Source organism: Clytia hemisphaerica, unplaced genomic scaffold, assembly GCF_902728285.1.
Source record: "Clytia hemisphaerica strain Z4C2 unplaced genomic scaffold, Clytia hemisphaerica genome assembly, whole genome shotgun sequence".
NCBI classification, from domain to species: domain Eukaryota; kingdom Metazoa; phylum Cnidaria; class Hydrozoa; order Leptothecata; family Clytiidae; genus Clytia; species Clytia hemisphaerica.
Genome location: NW_027103674.1, coordinates 1,069,003 through 1,089,974, shown reverse-complemented (window position 1 = coordinate 1,089,974; position 20,972 = coordinate 1,069,003). Strand labels below are relative to the sequence as shown.

General features: G+C 34.7%; 2 protein-coding genes across 2 annotated transcripts; both read left to right on the top strand.

Annotated features, from left to right (window-relative positions):
- The first annotated feature begins 971 nt into the window (after nucleotides 1-971).
- LOC136803437 (methionyl-tRNA formyltransferase, mitochondrial-like) lies at nucleotides 972-7,388 on the top strand. Its single transcript, XM_067060156.1, has 12 exons — nucleotides 972-1,156; nucleotides 1,480-1,537; nucleotides 1,779-1,873; nucleotides 2,150-2,230; nucleotides 2,588-2,710; nucleotides 2,968-3,007; nucleotides 3,716-3,778; nucleotides 4,183-4,258; nucleotides 4,798-4,889; nucleotides 5,470-5,542; nucleotides 5,749-5,816; nucleotides 6,769-7,388. Exons 1-12 carry the CDS (start codon nucleotides 990-992, stop codon nucleotides 6,907-6,909), a joined length of 1,077 nt encoding a protein of 358 aa, XP_066916257.1. The 5' UTR covers nucleotides 972-989; the 3' UTR covers nucleotides 6,910-7,388.
- A 95-nt stretch (nucleotides 7,389-7,483) lies between these two features.
- LOC136803435 (collagen triple helix repeat-containing protein 1-like) lies at nucleotides 7,484-19,971 on the top strand. The gene is made up of 4 exons (XM_067060155.1): nucleotides 7,484-7,684; nucleotides 8,090-8,165; nucleotides 13,718-13,809; nucleotides 19,651-19,971. The coding sequence occupies exons 1-4, from the start codon at nucleotides 7,568-7,570 to the stop codon at nucleotides 19,759-19,761; spliced, it is 396 nt and encodes a 131-aa protein (XP_066916256.1). The 5' UTR covers nucleotides 7,484-7,567; the 3' UTR covers nucleotides 19,762-19,971.
- Nucleotides 19,972-20,972: the final 1,001 nt, after the last annotated feature.

The window sequence follows — 20,972 nt, the reverse complement described above, 5'->3', positions numbered from 1 at the left end:
AATTTTTATGATTTTGTTATTTTGAAATATGAAAGTTAACCCCATTAACCCCCACTGGGATTATATAATCAAGTAATTAAGTTTTATTTTTAGGAGTAGGGACCTAGTATATATAGAGGTCAATTTTCTTTTATAAGTAGGTTAGTGAAGTCAAATATTAGAGCTTCAACGATTATTTTCATAATGTAAGTGTAACTTTTCTTTTGTAACTCTAGGAGCTAGTTATGTCAAAGATTATTTTTATAGGGAACTGACTTTGTCTAAGTTCATTCTGTACTCGTCTCCCCTTTTGTTTTGTTTACTCTATCTGTTCATGAAATTAAGTAAGTTCAGATGGAGGGCTCGGAAATCCCATTACACCAACTATTGAACCAAGTTTTGTTTTGAATGTAGATTCTTTGTGCTAGACTGTTTCGACACTATCAATGTTTTAAAATATCTTTTCCTTGAGTTTGAATTTCTTAAAATAATGTTTTCAAGATTATTTCGACCAATTTATCTAAAACCCCTTTTCGGATTTTCTCTGTTCTGATGCAAATTAGATTTTATGAAGGTAGGACAGGTAGGGCCTCGACAAAAGACAGCAAAAACTCATAGATCTTGACAAAAATGCGAAGAAAAAAAAATAAAAAGACAGCAAAAAGCTCGAATTCATAGATAAAATGAAAAATTAATTTTATTTTTATTTCGATTTTTGAAAGGATCGGTCGGGCCCGTAAAACAACTAATCAAATTGGTCTCGCCTTAGATGCATATAATAAGAAGGAAGCAAAGTAGCCCTATTGGGGTAGTACCCTACCTTTTGGGAACACCCAAGCCAAATCAATATTTTTACATGTTGGATCATAAGGTGGAAATTTGAGATTTGATGTGTGATTTGGGCTTTTTTTCTCAATTTTATTGTGATGGTCTAATTTTGAGCAATATTTGCTGTTTCTTATGAGTTATCAATATTTTTTGTCTTTTTCAGCTTCAGAGAATTTTTATAAATGAAACTTATCAACTTAGGCCAATTTTTTAAATACAAACAGAATCTTCAATTGAATGTTAGATTGGTAAGGAATATAAACGATTTAAAACATAAAGCATTGAAAGTTGCTTTCTTTGGAACTGATGAATTTAGTTTAACACCATTGGAAAAACTTGTTCAATTGAGGTGAGTTATTTATCATAAGTCTTCTTTTTTAGAGTAATGTTTGTTTATTAATTTTGATGTTATTTTACATCAATGTTGGTGCAGAATGTACCTTCATCTGAGTCAACCAATGTCATGTTAGAGGAATAAGGTACAACTACTCTGATATTCAAGGGTCTTTGGTGCGGTATGGACAGCTGTTATGTTCCAACTAAAAGAAATGCAGTATTTGTCCCATACATTTGATTTCTCATGAAAGTGTGTGCTTTACTGAGATATTACAATTTCTACTACAAACAAGTTCTAGCCTCTTTAGCGCATCTCACTAACAAATTTATTTTTAGAAACGAAACAAACCTTGTAGAGGAGGTCACAGTCGTTTCTCAATTTGAAACCCAAAAGGTAACACATGAATTACAAACTTAAAATCCAATCAGTATCAGTACTTACTTTTTTGCTTAATTTTCAAAGTAAATTTTTTTCAAAGTAAGAATTTTTCCCTCTTTTATCCTCTTGTATATTGAATAAAATTTATTTATTATTTTTCTGGAGTAGAAGAAGCAATACCTTGTATTGAAACTGATATGAAAACAAAATATGTAAAATCATCAAAATCCATAGATTATTTTCATTTTATCCATAGAAATCTACAAAAGGCATTGTTCCAGTAGTTCATAGATATGTCAGAGAAAATGAACTACCAAAAATTCATTGGGAAGAGTTGAAGATAAATCCAAAGTATGCTTTTTTTAAGAGAAGCTAAATTTGGAAGGTCTAAATTGTCACTGAAATATACCCCAAATAAGACATATCTTTTTCGTTATTAAACAGTCTTCCTCCACAACTAAGATCCCCTTTTTGAACCCCTTGAGCTCGGCAAATGTAGGTGTCTTAAAATAGGGTTTTCATATGGACCCCCTCGTCGTCGTCCGACCTTAACATGGATTTTTGAAAAAGCCTAATTAAAATCCATCTCTTAAATGCTTTAATTAATTTTAAATACTTTTTTTTAAGACATCATCTCGATCATGATTTGGCTATAGTTGCTTCTTTCGGCGAATTCATCCCTTCAAAGGTTATCAAGTGTTTTCCAAAGTAAGTCTTTAATGACAATTTCCTTTATTGTTCAAAATACCCTTTTGTACAGATGAAATTGTTTTTACATTATGTGAACAAAATGGGAGCTGAAGTTTTCATAATTCTTTTCCATTCGCAAACTAGAGCTACCTGATAATGATATACAAGTAAAGCACAACATAGTTCCCTGCGCATTATCAGCTTTTTTATGCTTACTGATAGCGCTATTCTCTGGCGTCAACCAGTAACGTAAATAAAGCCTGGAATACACGGGGATGAGGTTCAGTGAAGCAATGAATCTGTTTGACTTTTGTTCTTGATTTATATGTTTGTTACTTTTGATTTCATGAAACTCATGTTTTATTACTATTGCAGGGGTGCTATCAATATTCATCCTTCCTTACTACCACGATGGCGTGGAGCTTCACCATTGATCCATACTATTCTTGCCGGTGATACAATGACTGGAATTTCGTTCATTGAAATTTCACCCAAAAAGTATGTATTTGTCTACTTTTAGAAGGGTACAACAAGCTGTTGATATTTTTCCAAAGAAGATTATATTGATTATTTACTAAAGTGTCAAGGAAGTATTTTTTGGTTATATACAAAAAACTATCGTTTTCCTTGTTGGTAATAACATCATCCCTTTCTATAAAAAGTCTTTTAAAGTCGTTGTGTCAAGTGTTTGAGAAAAATCTGGAATTTTTCTGTGCTATTTTTTCTTTTGATGAAATAATTTTGTTTCGATTTAGATTTGATATTGGAAGGATCCTCTATCAAGCAAAGTTCCAGGTAGATCCTTAGTCCATTTGCTTTGAGTCTGCACGCTTTTTTTCTACCTTATGGAAACCATGCTATTACAATTTAACACATCGTAGCAAAAACAAGTGTACATTTAAAATGAATAGCCATCATCGATATGCAAATACTAAATACTTTTAGGGGGGATTATTCAATCCTCTATTTCAAACTTTTAGGGTGAATTTCTAATTTCTGTATCTCTTCAGTTTATAGGATTTGTTTACCAATACACTCTTTTTTTATAAGCATACGGAAAATTGGGTTGAGGCTCAATTTGCTTAGCAAAATCTCATTTTCAGCCTTAATTTATGCTTTTTTATATGCGTAGACTTTCTTGAAGATTCGTTAATTTTCTTTGGATTCATGGAAATTTCAGGAATTTTCAAGTCGGAACATTGATTCAGCTCAAAGAATTAAAGTTTTTTTTGTAATTTGGCACTGCAGGGAAAATCTTTGGTCTAAAAAGCTCAAACAGCTTTAAAAGTAACCCTAAAAGGTCCAGTGTTTTAGAAAAGCTACATGATTTTTTTGCATTTCAGCTTGGAGGTATGCTTAGCATTTTGCATATTATTTTTGCTGAATTCGAGCGTAAGTATGCTTATTATAAACATGCTTATACAAGAAAAAGTATGTAATGTTTTTGAAAAAAAATATGACATCTAATATCTTTTTCATATTTTATTTTTGCCAAATAATTAGATCCCACCTCGATGTACAACTGAAAATTTGAGAGACATGTTATCAAATAAAGCTGCTGACTTGGTAAGAGAAGTTCAATTTTGAGTATTTCACCAGTACTTAGGTTGCGATTTCAGACTTTTTATTTGTCCAAGAATATCAAATAAATTCAAGTTAAAGTCAGTTAAAGGTGTTTTTGAATTAGGTATTATTGTTTTGATCATCCTACTTCGATTGAAATTTCAATGTGGTTCCAGTCCATACTTCGAAAAGACGGCCAAACGGTGTGCGTTTTATTAAGTTACAGTCGACGCTCTCTAATTCAATGTTCTACTATTCTTAGATTTATTGAAAGTCGCCGTTAGTAAGAAAGTCTCATAAACGACGCTCAACTATTCGATACGCTCTCTTTTTTGAAAAAAAATCTAATTCCCTTTGAAAATCAGAGCGTTAACTGTATTATGATACTTTTTTTTTGGTTTTTGTAGCTACCAGAAGTAATTGGCAATTTACCAACGTTGATGGAGAATTCAATTGACCAAGATGACTCCAAAACAACTCATGGTAAGGAAGATCATTATTGTGACCTCCCAATTTGAAGGGCTGGTCCACTTTTGGACACACGTGTTCACCCCATATCACGTTAACTCGACTGGTTTTTACGCTGTTGTAGTAATCTAGAGGTAGGGTTATTTTAAAAATTTTCTTGAAAATATACACAAGAAAAAACTTATATACAGCCGATAATTAGTGAGTGAAAATCAATTCAGAAAATAGTCGAAAAGTTGCACGGACCTGTAAAATCTCTTCGATGAATGAGTTTTTTTTGGGAAAACATTTCGGAAGTAAGCGTATTATGATATTATAATATACCATGAGAATCATGAAAAGTGATTGTACTGTTTCGTGGTGAATAACGCTGGATTTGAATATTTCATTCACACTAATCTGAAAAATCTGATAAACGGATTTCTCTCACTAGAAAGTCTCTGTATCTCTTTAAAATCAAAAAATTTAGTTTTTGTGATATGCAAACAATTTTTCTACTCATAGAAGTGGTCTGACACAAGACTTTTTTCAGTATATTTCCTTTTTAATTTTAGCACCAAAAATATCAAAGACGGTGGGTTACATAAATTTTCATGAACAATGTTGCGACGAAATCGAACGAACTTATCGAGCTGTTGGTCAACGGGTAAGGATTCATGAAATTGGGCTTCATGGATACTTGAATGTCGTCATGCCGAGAGCGAAATTTTGTGAAATTTTTAATGGAATTCGATTCCATGACAAAATATTCCATCCATTAATTTTTGCGAAACATAAAAAAATTCTTTTTTCAGACATTCAACGAATTCGTTTTTCCGCAAAAAAGCTAAATTTTCTGAAATTAAAATGCTCTTGTGTGCTTCTTTATTAAGATATTAATTTTAATTAGGGATACTTTTAGACAGCAGTGGCTGGAAATGCTTCCTGCCTCTGTGATTCGCAGCGCTCCTAGATCCACTCCAGACCCACCTTAAAGGACTGAAAGAAATTGAGCAATCCCTTGTGATACCAATGGTACTTAACGGGTCAAATAACATTGTTTACATCTCGAAAAAACCAAGGGCTTTACCAGATTTAGTTTAATCTCTATGTTGTATTGAGATGAGAACTCAGTATAAAAATGACGAAGTGATTTAAACACACTCATACATAAAAAGGTGGGCGTTTTCGGCGGATACTTGGTTGTTTTTAAAGATAATCTTTTTGAATTAAATCTTTTATTTTAGGTTAGTATTAAATCATTATGGGATGGAAAACAAGTAAAACTCGAGAATATTGTAGACATCAAAATGGAAAATGGTAATTTAAAGCTGATAAAATATTATTTCCACGAATGTTCGCAGTTTTTCATCTCTGAAAAAAGCAACCAAACTTTCCCACTTTTTCTAATGGGCTTGATTTATCACAGATTAGAAAAGTCTGCTGTTTGAATTTGATGACCGTTAGTTTGTTTTGAAAATATTCATAAAAACAATATGGATGAACAATATGAATTTTTCTTTCAGAGTCCGAAATAACACCAGGGACTTGCCAATATTCGAAAAAAGAACGAATGATTTGGATAAAATGCAAGGTATGCATAGTGTGCAGAGGGGTCTGATCCCCCCATTTATATTTCATCCCCCTATTTTAAAATATTTTCGAACCTGCACCAACTACAATGGTGGTTCACAAACCGTTTAATACCAAAAAATTCAAATTTATATGGTAAGAAAGGGTATAAAATGGCGCCGCAGGCAAAAAAGTTACCATTGACATTGCTATTTTGTTGGACTATACCCAATTCTTTGACCAATTTAAGATAATACATATTTTTAACAAAAAGCTGTTATCCCCCTATTTTTATTTATTACCCCCCCCCCTCAAAACTCAAATCCCCCATTTTACTCGGAAAATCTCTTATTTCTCCTATAAAGCCTATGAAAAGTTGGATCCCCCTTAAAGAAGGGGTCACACTATGATGTTATGAAGTGTTTGGACAAAAAACGGAAAAGGTTTTGTTTTAAAGAAAACAAGTATAAAATAAACTTGGAAAAGTTAAAGTCTTTCACGTTCATTCAATAGAATTCTCAACCACTGTCGCAATCTTTTATTTTTAAAGTCACTTCTGTTTTTCTGGAACTGTAAAGATGATACTTTAGGCGTACAAACTTTCGCGAGCAGAACCTTTCGCGAGGACGAAAAATCGCGAAATTCACGATATTTACTTTCGCGAATCAAGTCGTAAAATTTAGAATTTCCAATAAATATTTCTTGGATTGAATTGAAACATTTGTCCTTTGACTTTGTAGTCTTTAACAGGCTAAAAAGTGCCATAAAAGTTACATTCTATTCAAAGTTTGAAGTTTTAAAGATTTTCTATTTTGTCAAGAATTTTTCGCGAGCATAAACTTTCGCGAATGGCCCTTCCTAGAATTTTTAAAGACATTTACTTTCGCGAAAAGGGCCAAAATACGCGAAAATCGTGAAAGTTTCTGCTCGTGAAAGTTTGTACGCCTAAAGTATTCGATTTTTTTTTACCATAGACTGGTTGGGTTGGTTTGGATAGATTTCAATTCGATCAACGAAAGAAAATAATCTCCGCTCAATCGTTTTACAATGGTTACGTCATTGATAAACAGACTGGAAAACCTGGAAGCACAAAGTTCGAAACGATTGTTGAATGACAATCCGGAAAACAATTTGAGCTTCAAAATGAGGGAAAGATGAAGGTCTGGTTCTCTACAGAGATTCAGTGTTAGCTTGGAAACTTTAATAATCATTGCTGTGAAGTCATAATATCACCATGATCATTCTTACATCGCGTTTGAAATCTACTTTATCAGCTGCTTAAATATCATATTTCATGGAGTGCCCTAGAATATCGCCCTCCTACCTCTTTAAATGAATGATTGAGCAGCTTTAAAAGTTATTTGACAAATTGAAGCACCGTCAGGCGAGATTCAAATGACGCAGGTTGTAGGTTGAAATTGATACACCTGCGATTTTCTCAAGGAGTTATTATTCGTGAAAAACAGTTCAGAACGCCGGATGGATTCCAGTCCCACAATGTTTAAAAATTGTAAAAGGGGACTAGTAACTAATTGTAGTATTTTCTGTTATTGTTCACTGCAAAGATATTTACATGAATGTATTGTTATATAAATTTCAGGGTATGCTTTTTGTTATGATTTGCCGAACAAAAGAGTCTAAGAGAACAATTTTCCTCCAAAGGTTTTTTTATCAGGTTGGATTCATTTTTTTTGTTTTAGTTAATCCAAGGAAGAACATCTTCAATCTTCAGGTTTTTTTGGATCAAGATCAAGCTCTTTAAAACAATAGAGTATGTTGCTTTCGTTTTTCCTGCTGTTATCGCTTTCCATTAGGTGTGAAGTTAGTTGTACTAAAAAATTTGGTCAAGAAAATGATGGGATGGCTAAAAATGCCTTTAACTCAACTAAAGTAAGTACTTGGGGGGGTGGAGGATATAGTGTCCGGGGAGGGGTAGTGAAATTTACAAAATTTGCTTTGTTTGGGGGTAATTTTGCTCTGTTTGAGAGTAATTTTGAATGCCCAGGGGCTCAACTGATGCTTGTCCAGGGGGTTATACCTGCCTGTCGGGGGGGGGGGGGTAAATTTCCCAGAAATGTTACATCCTCCACCCCCCCCCCCCCCATATTCAATTATTTTTTTGAAAATCCCATAGAGGTTCGCGTGCGTTAAAAAGGCGATAATCATTACAAGAATCATCTCATCTTATCGTTAACTTTTTGTTCATTCCAAGGGATCTACGAAAAGTTTGAAAAGTTATTCGCTTCCTTTTGTTGAAAATTACGCGTAATGAATTAACGTCTTCTGCTTTTTAAGGTTGATAAGTCAGCGAATGTTTGTTTGAACGGACGTGATGGAATGAATGGGATCAACGGTAGAGATGGTCGAGATGGTATGACTATTTTATTCACTATATAGATTATGAAACTGAGTTGAGTTTGAAATTATCTTTTTTTGCCTCAATTTGAATAAAAAGTGTATTTTGTTTTTTTGTATCTTCAAAATGGGTTCTGTTTTTTTGCCCTCTTCTGAATTGACTTACTTTAGGCGTACAAACTTTCGCGATTTTTGCGAATTTTGGCCCTTTTCGCCAAAGTAAATGTCTTTGAAAATTCTAAACAGGGCAATTCGGGAAAGTTTATGCTCACGAAAAATTCTCAAAAAAAGATTACAATCTATAAAATCTCGAAATCGTAATAGATAACAAATTTTCGACATTTTATCATCCTTTAAAGTCGAAGAGCAACCGTCTTTAGCGGATTTGAGAAATATTTTTCACTTTTAAGGCAACTTTTATTCAAAAATTCTCAGTTTTTTCCAACGATTCGCGAAAGTTTGTGATCGCGAAAAATATTTTTTCCTCAAATTCGCGAGAGTAAATGTCGCAAATTTCGCGACTTTTCGACCTCGTGAAAGTTTCTGCTGGCGAAAGTTTGTACGCCTAAAGTAGTAGTAAAATAGGTAAGTCTGCGACCATAGTCGGAGGCGACCCGAAGACTCCTCTCTCGATAGCTAGCTACCCATTTTGGGAATCTTTGGTATGACCCGACTGGGGGTTGAACCCACAAACTTGTGCACCGTACAATCAAGGTCATAATATTTGAGAAAAAACGGAAATTCCCAGGAAGTTTTGAAACCACAATCGATTTAAGTGCTCTAAAGTAGGTACGAAGATTAGAGTTTTAACTGTGAATTTTAACGCTAGACAAAAATAGTCCAATAAGGCTCAAAATATAGCCTGAAAGTCTGCCAAGGCCTCCCGAATTGAAATATTCAATTAAATTAAAGAGAGCTATCTCGATCTTATCTTATCGATTATGATTTCAAAACTTCCTGGAAATTTCCATTTTTTTCTCAAATATTATGACCTTGATTGTCGACTTTCTCGCCGGAACTTTAAATCTTGAAAAACCTTAAAATAACCGGAATTCTCAATATATTTCAACCATGATTGTAGACGGATTGGTATCGGATTGCTCGATTGGTATCGGATCCTAGAAAATTCGGATAGTTGGAAAAATACTGAAGTTGACCCTAATGTAGTGCACACGTTCGACTACACTCTTTTTTTATAAGCATACGGGATAATCGGGTCGAGGCTCAATATGCTTAGCAAAATCTCATTTTCAGCCTATGCTTATTTATATGCTTAAGTCGGAACATCGATTTGGCTCTTGTTACATACAAAATCAACTTGATGTTTCCAGTTCCGATGCTCGTCAATATACACACCAAGATATCTCACAACTTTGCGTGGCCTAAGCCGACGACCATTGATTTTAATTTTTAAAATTGTAGTTGATTTTAGCCAATTCCTCAAGAGTTTTAGATCAATATTGGCTTGCTTTGAAATTGGTTTTAGAGATTCGTTTGAAAAAAATAACATAGTGTCATCAGCAAAAAGATTGACCAATGCATATCGAAGTGCAATGTGGAGATCATTCACATAAAGAAGAAAAAGTAAAGGGCCAAGGACAGAGCCTTGCGGGACACCATGTTCCATGGGTTTTGATCTTGAGTTTTTACCAGATACTGACACGAATTGTGATCTACCAGGAAGAAAAGAACGAAACCAGTCAAGAGCTTTGCCACGAATGCCATAAAAATCGAGCTTTTTGAAAGTGGAATTGAGTGATCGACGGTATCAAAGGCTTTTTGCAAATCGATAAAGATAGAATCCATTCTTACCATAGTCAAGAGCTTTAGAAATTTTGTTTATGCAGTAAAGAAGAGCTGCCTCAGTTGAAACGAAAACCAAATTGCAAAGGATATGCAGAACGATCAAGGAAGTTTATTAGCCACTTGTGCTTAAGTTTATGGAAAGTTTTGTCTAAGTTTGAAAGAAGAGAGATGGGCCAGTTGTTTTCAGTATCAATTTGAGAGCCTTTATTTTTGAAGACGGGATTTTACTTCTGTGAGTTGACTAGGAAAGACACCAGTAAAGAAAGAAAGATTTATGATATCTGCAAAGATTGAAGAAAGACTTTTCAGATTTGAGGAGATAATTCGAAAAGGAATGCTGTTCGGACCTGAAGCCTTATGTTCACTGAGAGATGAAATAACTTTGGAGATTTCATTTTTGGAAGTTTGAGAAACAAGAAAGTGATTGACTTTTCGATTCTCATTCTTCGGGTCAAGCTGGAGTTTTTACAAGGTTTTCGATGATTCGGTTGATGGTTGAATCTTGAGACAAAGGATTTTATTGCATTTTCTAAAGAACGCGTCTCTATTATTTTAAATGACCAATTAGTGAAGTATCTTATAAAAACTCCAGCTTATCCCCATTCTGAGAAATTTTGATGTGTGTAAAGGAATTTTTGAGCGAATCTTACCTTCAATAGTAGGATAGTAGAGAAAAAAGAACGAGTCGCGAATAAGAGACAACTTGATTTCGATAAATTTTATACTTACCACAAAGAAATTGTTTAAGATCAGGTGAAGAATCAGGTACTCTCAGATAGTCGTTGTTAAGGTTTTCTCTGATTTCCATGGAGTAGTGAATGCCTTTGGTGATCCAAGGTTTTAGTATGAGATCAGCCTGACGTCTGGTCAATTGTTTCAGGGAACATGTTTTGTCATACAAAGAATTAAATTGAGTTAGAAAAGAGTTAAAACACGAATGGGCTTTTCCAGAAAAAAACCGTGCACCCCCTGTTGAGGAGGTCCAACCTTTTGTGACCTACCCCCTTGGAATTCCAGGCAATTTTAGGATCATACCCCTCCGGAATTCCGAATTTTTACAAATTTTCAACCATTACCCCCTTGGAATTCCGCTTATTTTTGACGGATTTTCGTCTACCCTTATGGAATTCCACTGCATTTCAAACCTTACCCCCTTGGAACGGAAATAGACCTCCTCAACAGGGGGTGCACGATTTTTTTCTGGAAAAGCCCAATCAATATTTTTCCCTTTCAATATAGAGAAAACCTTTCCAATCGAATTCTTCTTTGAAACGTACTTCATCAAAGTTTGACCAATCTTGATGAAAAGGAAGTTCAGGTTTATAGTTAGAGCTACAATCAGTGTTTAGAATTAAGAATTGTGGAAGATGATCAGATATTGAGACAATGAGGTTTCCAGAAATTGAAGAGTAGTTTAGAGGAGAGATAAAAATATTGTCAATGAGAGTACTTGAAGTATCAGTGATCCGTCTTGAAGAGTATAGATGGAAGCATTTGATAGGCACCAAGGACGTCAAGAAATTTGGAATGACAGATTTCAGAATCACAAGTCAAAAGATCAATGTTGAAGTCACCCAACAGGACGAGATTTTTGTTTTCTTGACAAGATTTCCGAAACAAAAAAAATTCCACTGGGAATAAAAACTGCACTCCAAAACCACCCCCGCTGGATTTTTTAACCTTGGAACAATTGAATTTATATCCCCATTTGAATTTTGATAAGAATTTCTATCCTATTTTTTTCTTAGGAAAAAAGTTCCACCGGGGCTGTGAGGTAGGGGTGTTAAATACGTCCAACAATGAAATTTTTACGTTTTCAGGACAATTTAGGCAAAGGTGGATTCGAGGTTGCCAGAATTTGAATATGCAAGCTTTGAAAGATCTTCACGAGGCTTGCTCTTGAAAGATTAAGAAATAAAAAGGGCAGTTCCCCCAACTGTTGTGACTGCCGGGGTATCGAATGATAAGACAGTGCATCTACCTGAAAATAAATTGTCTTGGGATTGGATTTTTAATTAAGCTTGATGGAATTGACCTTTAATTTATCTTCCTTGTTTATAGAGACGAAATGTAAACTTTTTCAAATAGATTCATTTTTATGTCGAGAGTGGTCAGTGGTCGAAATGTTCACAAGAAAGATGATGTAATTTTTCTGGCTTGATGTTTTTTATACACTTTCACTTAAACGAAATAAATTGATTTTTACTTGATTTTGATTGTGCATTTAGGTAATAATGGGAGAAATGGTCGAGACGGTATCCAAGGATGTCCAGGTGCCATAGGACCTCCTGGAAAAGATGGTTCACTGGGCTCTCCAGGAAAGGATGGAGCTCAAGGACCCCCTGGAAAAGCTGGTTTGCAGGGCTCTCCAGGGAAAAAAGGCTTGCCAGGCAACAATGGAAATCCAGGAAGAGTTGGTTTGCAAGGAGCTCCTGGTAACACTGGGCCGCAAGGGCCTGATGGAAAGCAAGGTACTTTTACTTCATAATTGTGCGAGTAATAAGTTTTTATAATTTGAATGAAAGCTAACAGGGTTCGTACAGGCCGTTCGTGTTTTTTCCCTTTTTTAAATAAAATCCTATTTTTTTCCTCATAACCTGTATGTATTCTTCCTCGTATCCTGTTTTCTACCTTATCGGGTTCGATAAAATTGAAAGCAAGAGGGAATAAACGAAATTGTTGTTTGGTTAAGTTCTGCTACTTTGAATTCTGAATCGAATGTTTCTATGTGTTTGTTGCAACATTGTACAGTCTTTGCGAATTTTACTCATACATGTTTTTTTTTTATAAGCATAACGTTTATAAGCATACCGAGACCTGAATTTGTCTAAAAAATAAGCATATTACAAGCATATTACAAGCATATTACTGAGCCTGCTTTTTAGGCGTGTAAGTGAAATTTTTTTTTCTAATAGAAAACGTAAGCGTAAATGCGGCAATCGTTCGCAATCGTTCACTTTCCTGAAAAATTTTAGTGTCGTTACTTATTTCGCTATCCTCATGCAACGACAACGACAGATTTTGGAAAAATTGGAGACTCGAATTTTTCGGCAAAATAAGCATATGATAAACATACTTCAAGTCTAAAATATCTCTAAGCATAACTGAGCTTGTTTCCCAAAAAACATATGCTAATACAATCATGGAATGAAATTTGGCAACTGAACCGATTTAGCAAAATAATGCCGATTTTAAAAGCTATTTTTACCTAATATCCCCAGCATTGCTTAAAGCTTTCTCAAAAATGCCAAATTTTTGCTTTATTACAATAACATGCTAGATTTAGGTTGGGATAGATCCTAACCTAATAATATACCGTAGAATTTTAGGTTGATTTTACCCAAAAAGTTAAGAATATCCATGATGAAAGGGGGCCCCAGCGGTTTACGTGAATGCGTGAAAATTAAACAAAAATTGCGTGAATGCGTGAGTTGGAAAGCTTTGCGTGAACAAAAATTGCGTGAATTGTAAAAAAACATTGCGTGAATACGTGAATTTGGAAACTCAAATTGCGTGATTGCGTGAATTGAAGGTCCGCTGGGGGAGGGGCCTCATGGGCCTCATGTAATGGAAAAACACCCATTACAAAAAGATGGAAAGAATAAGGTTGAAAGAGAACAGAAACGGAAGAAAGAGCTAGTTAAAGATCTAAAAAAAGCTATGATAAGGAAGAGTATTAGCCTCCTTTTAAAAATTTTTCCACCAAGGACATTTTTTTTCTAGTTTAAGGACAAATACGAATCGGTTTTTTTATAGTTATAGGACCTCCTGGACAAGATGGCGAATGCTTAAAGAGTTGGAAAGAATGTTCTTGGTATGATATCAAGGATGCGAGAGTCAGCGGAACGATCGTGGTAAGATCACATACTCTATAAAATCGTCAAAAAAGTTTAGCCTTTGGAAATTCTTTATTTTTTTGGTTTTAAGCCTCAAAGCATAACGCTAAGCATAACCGAGTGCATATCCAGGTGAAATTTACTGACCGAAATTTGGGTAACTCTCGGACGTGAATTTTATACACGATTAACACCCCCCCCCCCGACCTATATCAGAGGGTATGCGTATGCGTGCAGCCTAGGCCTGATCCCTTCATTAAAACTTCAAAGTTTTTTTTTCTTTATTTTCTAACGAAACGACAATTTTTGCCGTTTTTATTTTCAAAAAATATTTTTTGTAAATAAAGTAATTGAATTTCGGTTGCAAACTGTGAAGTTAAGATAGTAGCAATATAATTCCACTGGTTTTATTTACTATGCTTACCTTTTCGGCCTTTTTCACACCGGCCCTTATTGGCGTTATTTTTGGGCTCGTGGCGTAATAAGGGCCGGTGTAAAAAGGGCAAAGATTTTACAATTTTAACCTAAAAGCGGCGTTAATTTTTATTCTCAATTTAAAGGATTTCAGGTATGATTCGAAAGACGAAAATTATCCATTGTTGGACCTACCCCAGTGGGGTGGAGGTCCTATAAATTAACCCATGTTCGTTCGTTAGTGTGTTAGTTACCAGCTTTTCTCGAGATTGGCTCATTAATTTTTTCTGATTTTTGGCACAAAGGTGCATGACCATACTCTTAGGTGCCAAATATACGGGGGGGTCGAATAAACGGGGGGGTATTGGAAATTTTGAAATTTCATAAACGGGGGGACCTAATTGCCGGGGGGGGGGTTGGAAATTTTACTTATGAACCCAAATACGGTATCTAGGCTAAAACAGGCTTTTTGGAGCAATAAGGATTCTTTTGCCAACTGAAAAAATCTTTACAATTTAATAACGGGGGGGGTCCTAATAGGTCGGGGGGGGGGGGTTGGAAAATTTTCGAAAAATTAACAAGCGGGGGGACCGTTTATTTGGCACTCGAGTAAACCCTCGAAGTGACGAGCCCGATTTCGAAAAACAAATTTTTGGCACTTTGGGCCAAAAACGGCTTAAAACGCGTTTTGGACTTGGTGAAAAATTGGTCATAATTTTTCTGATTTTCAGAAAGTAGGTACAATCATAGTTAACCAGGCTGGCTTCAAGCAGATTTTTCAAAAAAATTGTTTTGCTCAAAAATCGCATTTTGATCTATAAGCCACTTTTAATAAGAATACATCATGTTCTGCCATCTGATTATTTTATTTTTATTGTTTTTTACGATAAAAATGTCGCGGTGGAGGGTAATATTGAGTTTTCTGTAAACACTATTATTTTTTTGGCTGAAAAATGAATCTTTATCTATAAGAATCACTATTTATGAGCATAGATCAATGTTATTAGCCAAATTGTTTTTTTATTATTATTTTTCTAACAGAAGAAAATGTCACGGTAGAGTGCGACGGTTTGAGTTTTCTGGAAACCTTATTTATTAAGTCTGTGCATTTTTCTGATAGTTGTTTTTATAAAGAAAAGCGCTTAATAGCTTTTTGGACCTACCCTGGTGGAGGTCCTATAAATTAACCTGTGTTTGTTCGTCCGTCCGTTCGTTCGTCCTTTCGTTCGTTCGTCTGTTACCAACTTTTCTCAGGATTGAATCATAGGAATCTTTTGATTTTTGGTACAAAGGTGCAAAATGGTGGTGGCCAAAATGTGACGGAGCCTGATTTTCGAAAAAAAAATTTTTGGGCCAATTTGGGCCTAAAAACGGCTAAAAAACGGGTTTTTTTAGACTTTGTGAAAAATTGGGTCATTAATTTTTTCTGATTTTTGTATGAAAGTAGGGTACAATCATAGTTAAAGGATGGCTCAAGCAGATTTTTGCAAAAAAATGTTTTTGGCAAAAATCGATTTTTATCTATAAGAACCCTTTAAAGAACATCAGTGTTCTTGCCTGGATTATTATTATTTTTATTAGTTTTTTTACGATGAAAATGTCGCTGGGAGGTAATGATTTGAGTTTTTCTTAAACACTATATTTTTTGGCTAAAAATGAATCTTAGCTATAAGAACACTATTTATGAGCATAGATCAATGTTATTAGCAAATGTTTTTTTATTATTATTTTTCTAACAGAAGAAAATGCACGGTAGAGTGCGACGGTTTGAGTTGCTGAACCTATTTATGAAGTTGTGCATTTTCTGATAGTGTTTTTATAAAGAAAAGCGCTTAATAGCTTTTTGGGACCTACCCTGGTGGAGGTCCTATAAATTAACCTGTGTTGTTCGTTCCGCGTTCGTTTCCGTTCGTTTCGTCGGTCTGTTACCAAAATTTCTCTCAGGATTGAATCATAGAATCTTTTGATTTTTGGGACAAGGTGCAAAATGGTGTGGCCAAATGTGACGGACCCGATTTTCGAAAAAAAAATTTTTGGGCCAATTTGGGCCTAAAAACGGTCAAGTTGAACATTTACAAGAATTTTTGTCATTGGATTGGTCGTTAACTATTCAAACAAAAACTTTTATTATATTTTTCTAAAGAACGCATCATCTCTATTGTTTTGAATAACCAATTATGTGAGCATCTTGTAAAAACTTCAATACAACTGCTAAAAACGGCTAAAAAACGGGTTTTTTTAGACTTTGTGAAAAATTGGGTCATTAATTTTTTCTGATTTTTGTATGAAAGTAGGGTACCATCATGGGTAAAAGATGGCTCTCAAGCAGATTTTTGCAAAAAAATTTTGTTGGCTCAAAAAATGCATGTTTATCTATAAGAATCACTATTAATAAGCATACATCAATGTTCTTAGTCAAATTACTCAATTTTTTTATGAGATAGATGTTTTTTTTGCTCATGAGGGTTTACTTTTAGAGAGTATGTGTGTTTAAACATGAAATTTTGGTTGCTTAGCGTGTTTTTATAGAAAAACTGGCCGAATTCGATATTTTTTTATAAGCACATTATCAATCACTTAGGTATTAGCTTTTCTTGAGATCAGCTCTTTCATTCTTTATGATTGTTTGCACAAAGATGCAAACTTAAACCCTTAATGTGACGAGCCCGATTTCGAAAAAAAAAATGTTTTTGGGCAATTTGGGCCAAAACGCTAAAAAAAGGTTTTTTTTGGGCTTTGTGAAACATGGGATCATGTTTTTTTTTCTGATTTTTTACATGAAAGTAGGTAAAAGATGGCTCGAGCAGATTTTTGTTAAAAAAAGAATTTTTCAGCTAAAAAAACGCATCTTTATTTATAAGAATCGCTATTAATAAGCATACAACAATGTTCTTAGCCAAATTACTCAATTTTTTAATGAGAAAGATGTTTTTTTTTTGCTCACGAAGTCTTGAATATGAAAGATTATTTCAAGAGCACGAAATTTTGGTTTCTAAACGTTTTTTTTATAAGAAACAAACGACTAATTTTAATAGATCGTCACTATTTCTGTTCTGAATGATACGGTCATGCTCACGTAGATATCAATTATATTTGTTAAATGCATAACCAGGTAGGTCCATAAAAGTATCACTTGTTTATTTCTTTTTCAAAAATCTTTTTCAATAGTGTTGATAGTTTCTCTCAATAGATATGCTTTCATTTTCTTTATTTTTTTGTATTTTGACCAGTTATGTCTTAAATGTTTAATTGTTTCAATGTTCACTGATTAGTTTGATAACCAGGTAGGTCCATAAAAGTATCGCTTGTTTTACTCCATATCTAAAACTTCAGTGAAATATTTAATATAATTGAAAATCTGCGATTTCCGATGGAATTTTCAACAGTTTACATTCACATTTAATGTGAATTTTAGTCATTTTCACTAATTTGAAGCATAAGCAGCCATTTTTACAAATTTTAGCGTTATTAACACTATTAACTGCAGTATTCTTAATTTTTGATACGTAACAGTAATATCCGTGGATATTTGGTTACCTGGACTACGAGTATCCACAATGCTATCCCTAAAACTTAGCCATTGCGGATCTGTCAGTAGTTTAGATACCTCATAAGTATTTTGTTTTGAGCGGACTTGACCGAAAGCGATTTGAGTGGCAAGTGTCAGATGACAATGCGTGTCTCGAGAAGTTACTTCCAGTTCATTAAAAAGCACATTTCCATCTTTGCTACATCATGTCGTGCTTGGATTTATCTCATTTACATTTAACTTCACTACAAAACATTATGTCAGTCACTAAAAGCGCGTTGTTGATGTCCAAAACAAAATGGCGACAAATTGAAAGTTTTTCGCAGAAATCCTACAACATAACCAATGTACAACAACTTTCTAGCTTCCTTAGAGTCTATTCTATTGCGAAGCGAATTTATGAGCGAAGCAGTTTTGCTATATTGTGTGCACGTACCTTTAGCACTATCCCAAGCGAAAATTTGCTATAAAATTTGCTGTATAAATCACATCTTCAAACCGATCATTTTATCAAAATGACCTTGAATGGTTTGGGTTGAAGCCACGAAAACTTTCTCGGTTTGGTAGCGACTGCGAAAAATGCCGTTTTAAAATGGTCTACCCTAGCCGTGAACAGCAACAAAATTACCGGAAGCCGAAACACGGACTGAAGTTGATCAAATTGCCGCGCGGGCGGCACGCATCTAAGCAATCTAAGCAGTGGTCTTTCGGTTTTAAATGTTTGTTTTGCTGTTAAATGCAAAAAGATTAGTTTGAACGGTGACAGAAAGGATCTTCATCATCCCTTGATATTTAACAGCAAGTATCAAGTATCAAATAAGGTCAATCAATGAGAGGTTTTTACAAGTCGCGCAGGCGGGAGGAGTGCTCTTTTAGTGAACGAAACTTACCTTGCAAAACCAAGTGGATATTCTATGATAAAGAAGTACGGAGGTAATCGAATTATTCGAATTTGTCAAGAAATAAATCAAAACTCCCAGAACCAACAAGCCAAGCCAGTTTGTACATTTGTTTTTTGTTTTATTTTTATGTTTTGATGATTTCGACAAGACTATTCGTGATTCGAATAAATAAAAATGTTCGATCGTTCGACGAATATCGTTCGATTTTATTAAGGCACCATTTACACTAGAATAACTAGAAGGAAAAAAAGAGCGATGCACGGGCGGCGGCGGGTGTTGTGCCGCCTTGGATTATGTGGTGTGTTTGGGGCATTAAGGCTCTTACGACCCTGTCTCTATAGCGGCTTTATTAGAGGGATGTTTAGAGTGTCTCTAATTTTGCTAGCAACTTGCGAATTGAGTTGGAGTCTGGATCGCTTCGCAACACTTATACAATACGGCTAGTTTAAATGAAACATTTCCATCAAAGAGATTAAGTTTTGATCTAAAACTTGCCAAATATTCTGTAGAATCATGCTTACAGCTCTGTTTTTCGGTTTGTTTTGATATGTTGCGCTACTGAGGCTACCATCTTTAATTTTAAGGATGACGTAATGCCACGGGAAAAAACATTTTGACGCTCGAAAAGGGCGTAAAAAGAGCTTTCTTTTGGCGTATCACATTGCTATGTTCCGGCCAAGATTGAAGAAATAAGTCCTTAGCAACGGGATTTTTTCCGTTGCTAGGGCAATTTTTCAAGCACCCAGCAGGATTAAAATGCTCACTGCGGCCTGAATGATAAAGATATCGCTCTGAAATTTTCAGGAGATGTTCAGAAAAACCTAAGGATCTCCAAACTTCCAAAAACCAAAATTCGACAATTTTTTCGCTGATTTTCCATTTCTCAGTTAACTACCACCTTAAAACTTGTTAATTTTGCCTAGTGAAAGTATTACGATTAGCTTTCGCGGTGGGTCGGAAAATTTTTTTGAGAAAGCGAAAGTATTGTCGTCTTGTCGACTTGTTTTCTTTCAGACATGCGCCTTCAAGAAAAAACGCTCATTTACTCAACTCAAAGTAACTGTTTCAACAAATGTTCATGTACCTCATTTATCCGGAAGTCGTTGGTATGTGACATTTCGATAACCAAATGTGCAGGCCAGTATCGATTGCTACCTATGTTGACCAAACAAGTGGATATACTCCATTCCACATAACAGGTATTTGTAAGATTAAACGATCCGGTATTGTTAGTGTCGCCCTTAAAGTGGAAAATACATACAATGGAAAAAATGCATACACAGGACATGGTGGTTCAACAAGTATTTTTATTGAAGAAATGAACATGATCTAATCTTAGTCAAATTATATTTTAACAGATTTTTAGATCATTGTTTTCTTTATTGATATCAATCAGCTATTTTTGTTGAAATTTGGAACTACTACTTTCCTTCAACTTTAAAAACTACCGAGTGTACTCAGTATTTTTCACATCATTCTCCTCAACCATCGCTCTAGAGCTGAAAGAGAAAAACTCCGACTTGGCAGGGTTGTTGTTCTCCCTCAAGTTTTAGCGGTGGCCCAAGACATATGCAACAACTGTATCTTGATGTCATGTGATGTCGTCGCAAATGCCGGTTTAGCTTGCGCATCAAAAGCCCTTAGGATGATAAAGATGGTATTGCTGATGCTCTCTAACTTTATTTTTAAGGGGAATTCGAATTAACGCCCTCCCCTCAACCTCTAGAGCGAATCTAGTATCTTTGTTGGAAGCCGTAAAGATATCAGGTCTGTTTACAGCCAAATCCTAGGTACTAAGAATGGGGTAAGAATTATAGTTTCCTCAAAAATTAACTTCTTGGCGGTTTCTATTACTTTTGATTTTGTCCCTTTAAGCCACTTTTTTTTATGTGAAATTTTTCACATATATATCTCGATTCGCGAAAGTTTATGCTTGCGAAAAAAGTTTTTTGCTTGAATTTGCAAAAGATTGTCGTAAAGCTCAACACGCTTTGCTCTGAAGGTTGGGCAAATTTCAATTGAGTAAGTTCTAATAATAGAACTAATATTTGGCCTCGCATATAACTTTGCACGCCTAAAGTATCTATTACCCTCAAAAGCAATGTATCAAAATGTACCGACTGAAACAAAATTTGAAACGCAAAATGTTTTGCCTTTTTTCAATTATATTTCATTTTTCATATGATATAATACTCTCATAAGTTATAATGTATAACCTAGAAAATATTTACAGTTTATCTATGCCCCAACGGGCACCGGGCTGGAGAACTAAAATGGGCTTCAAAATCTTTGGATTAAAAAGTCTTTATATCAGGCGTTATTTATGCTATAATACT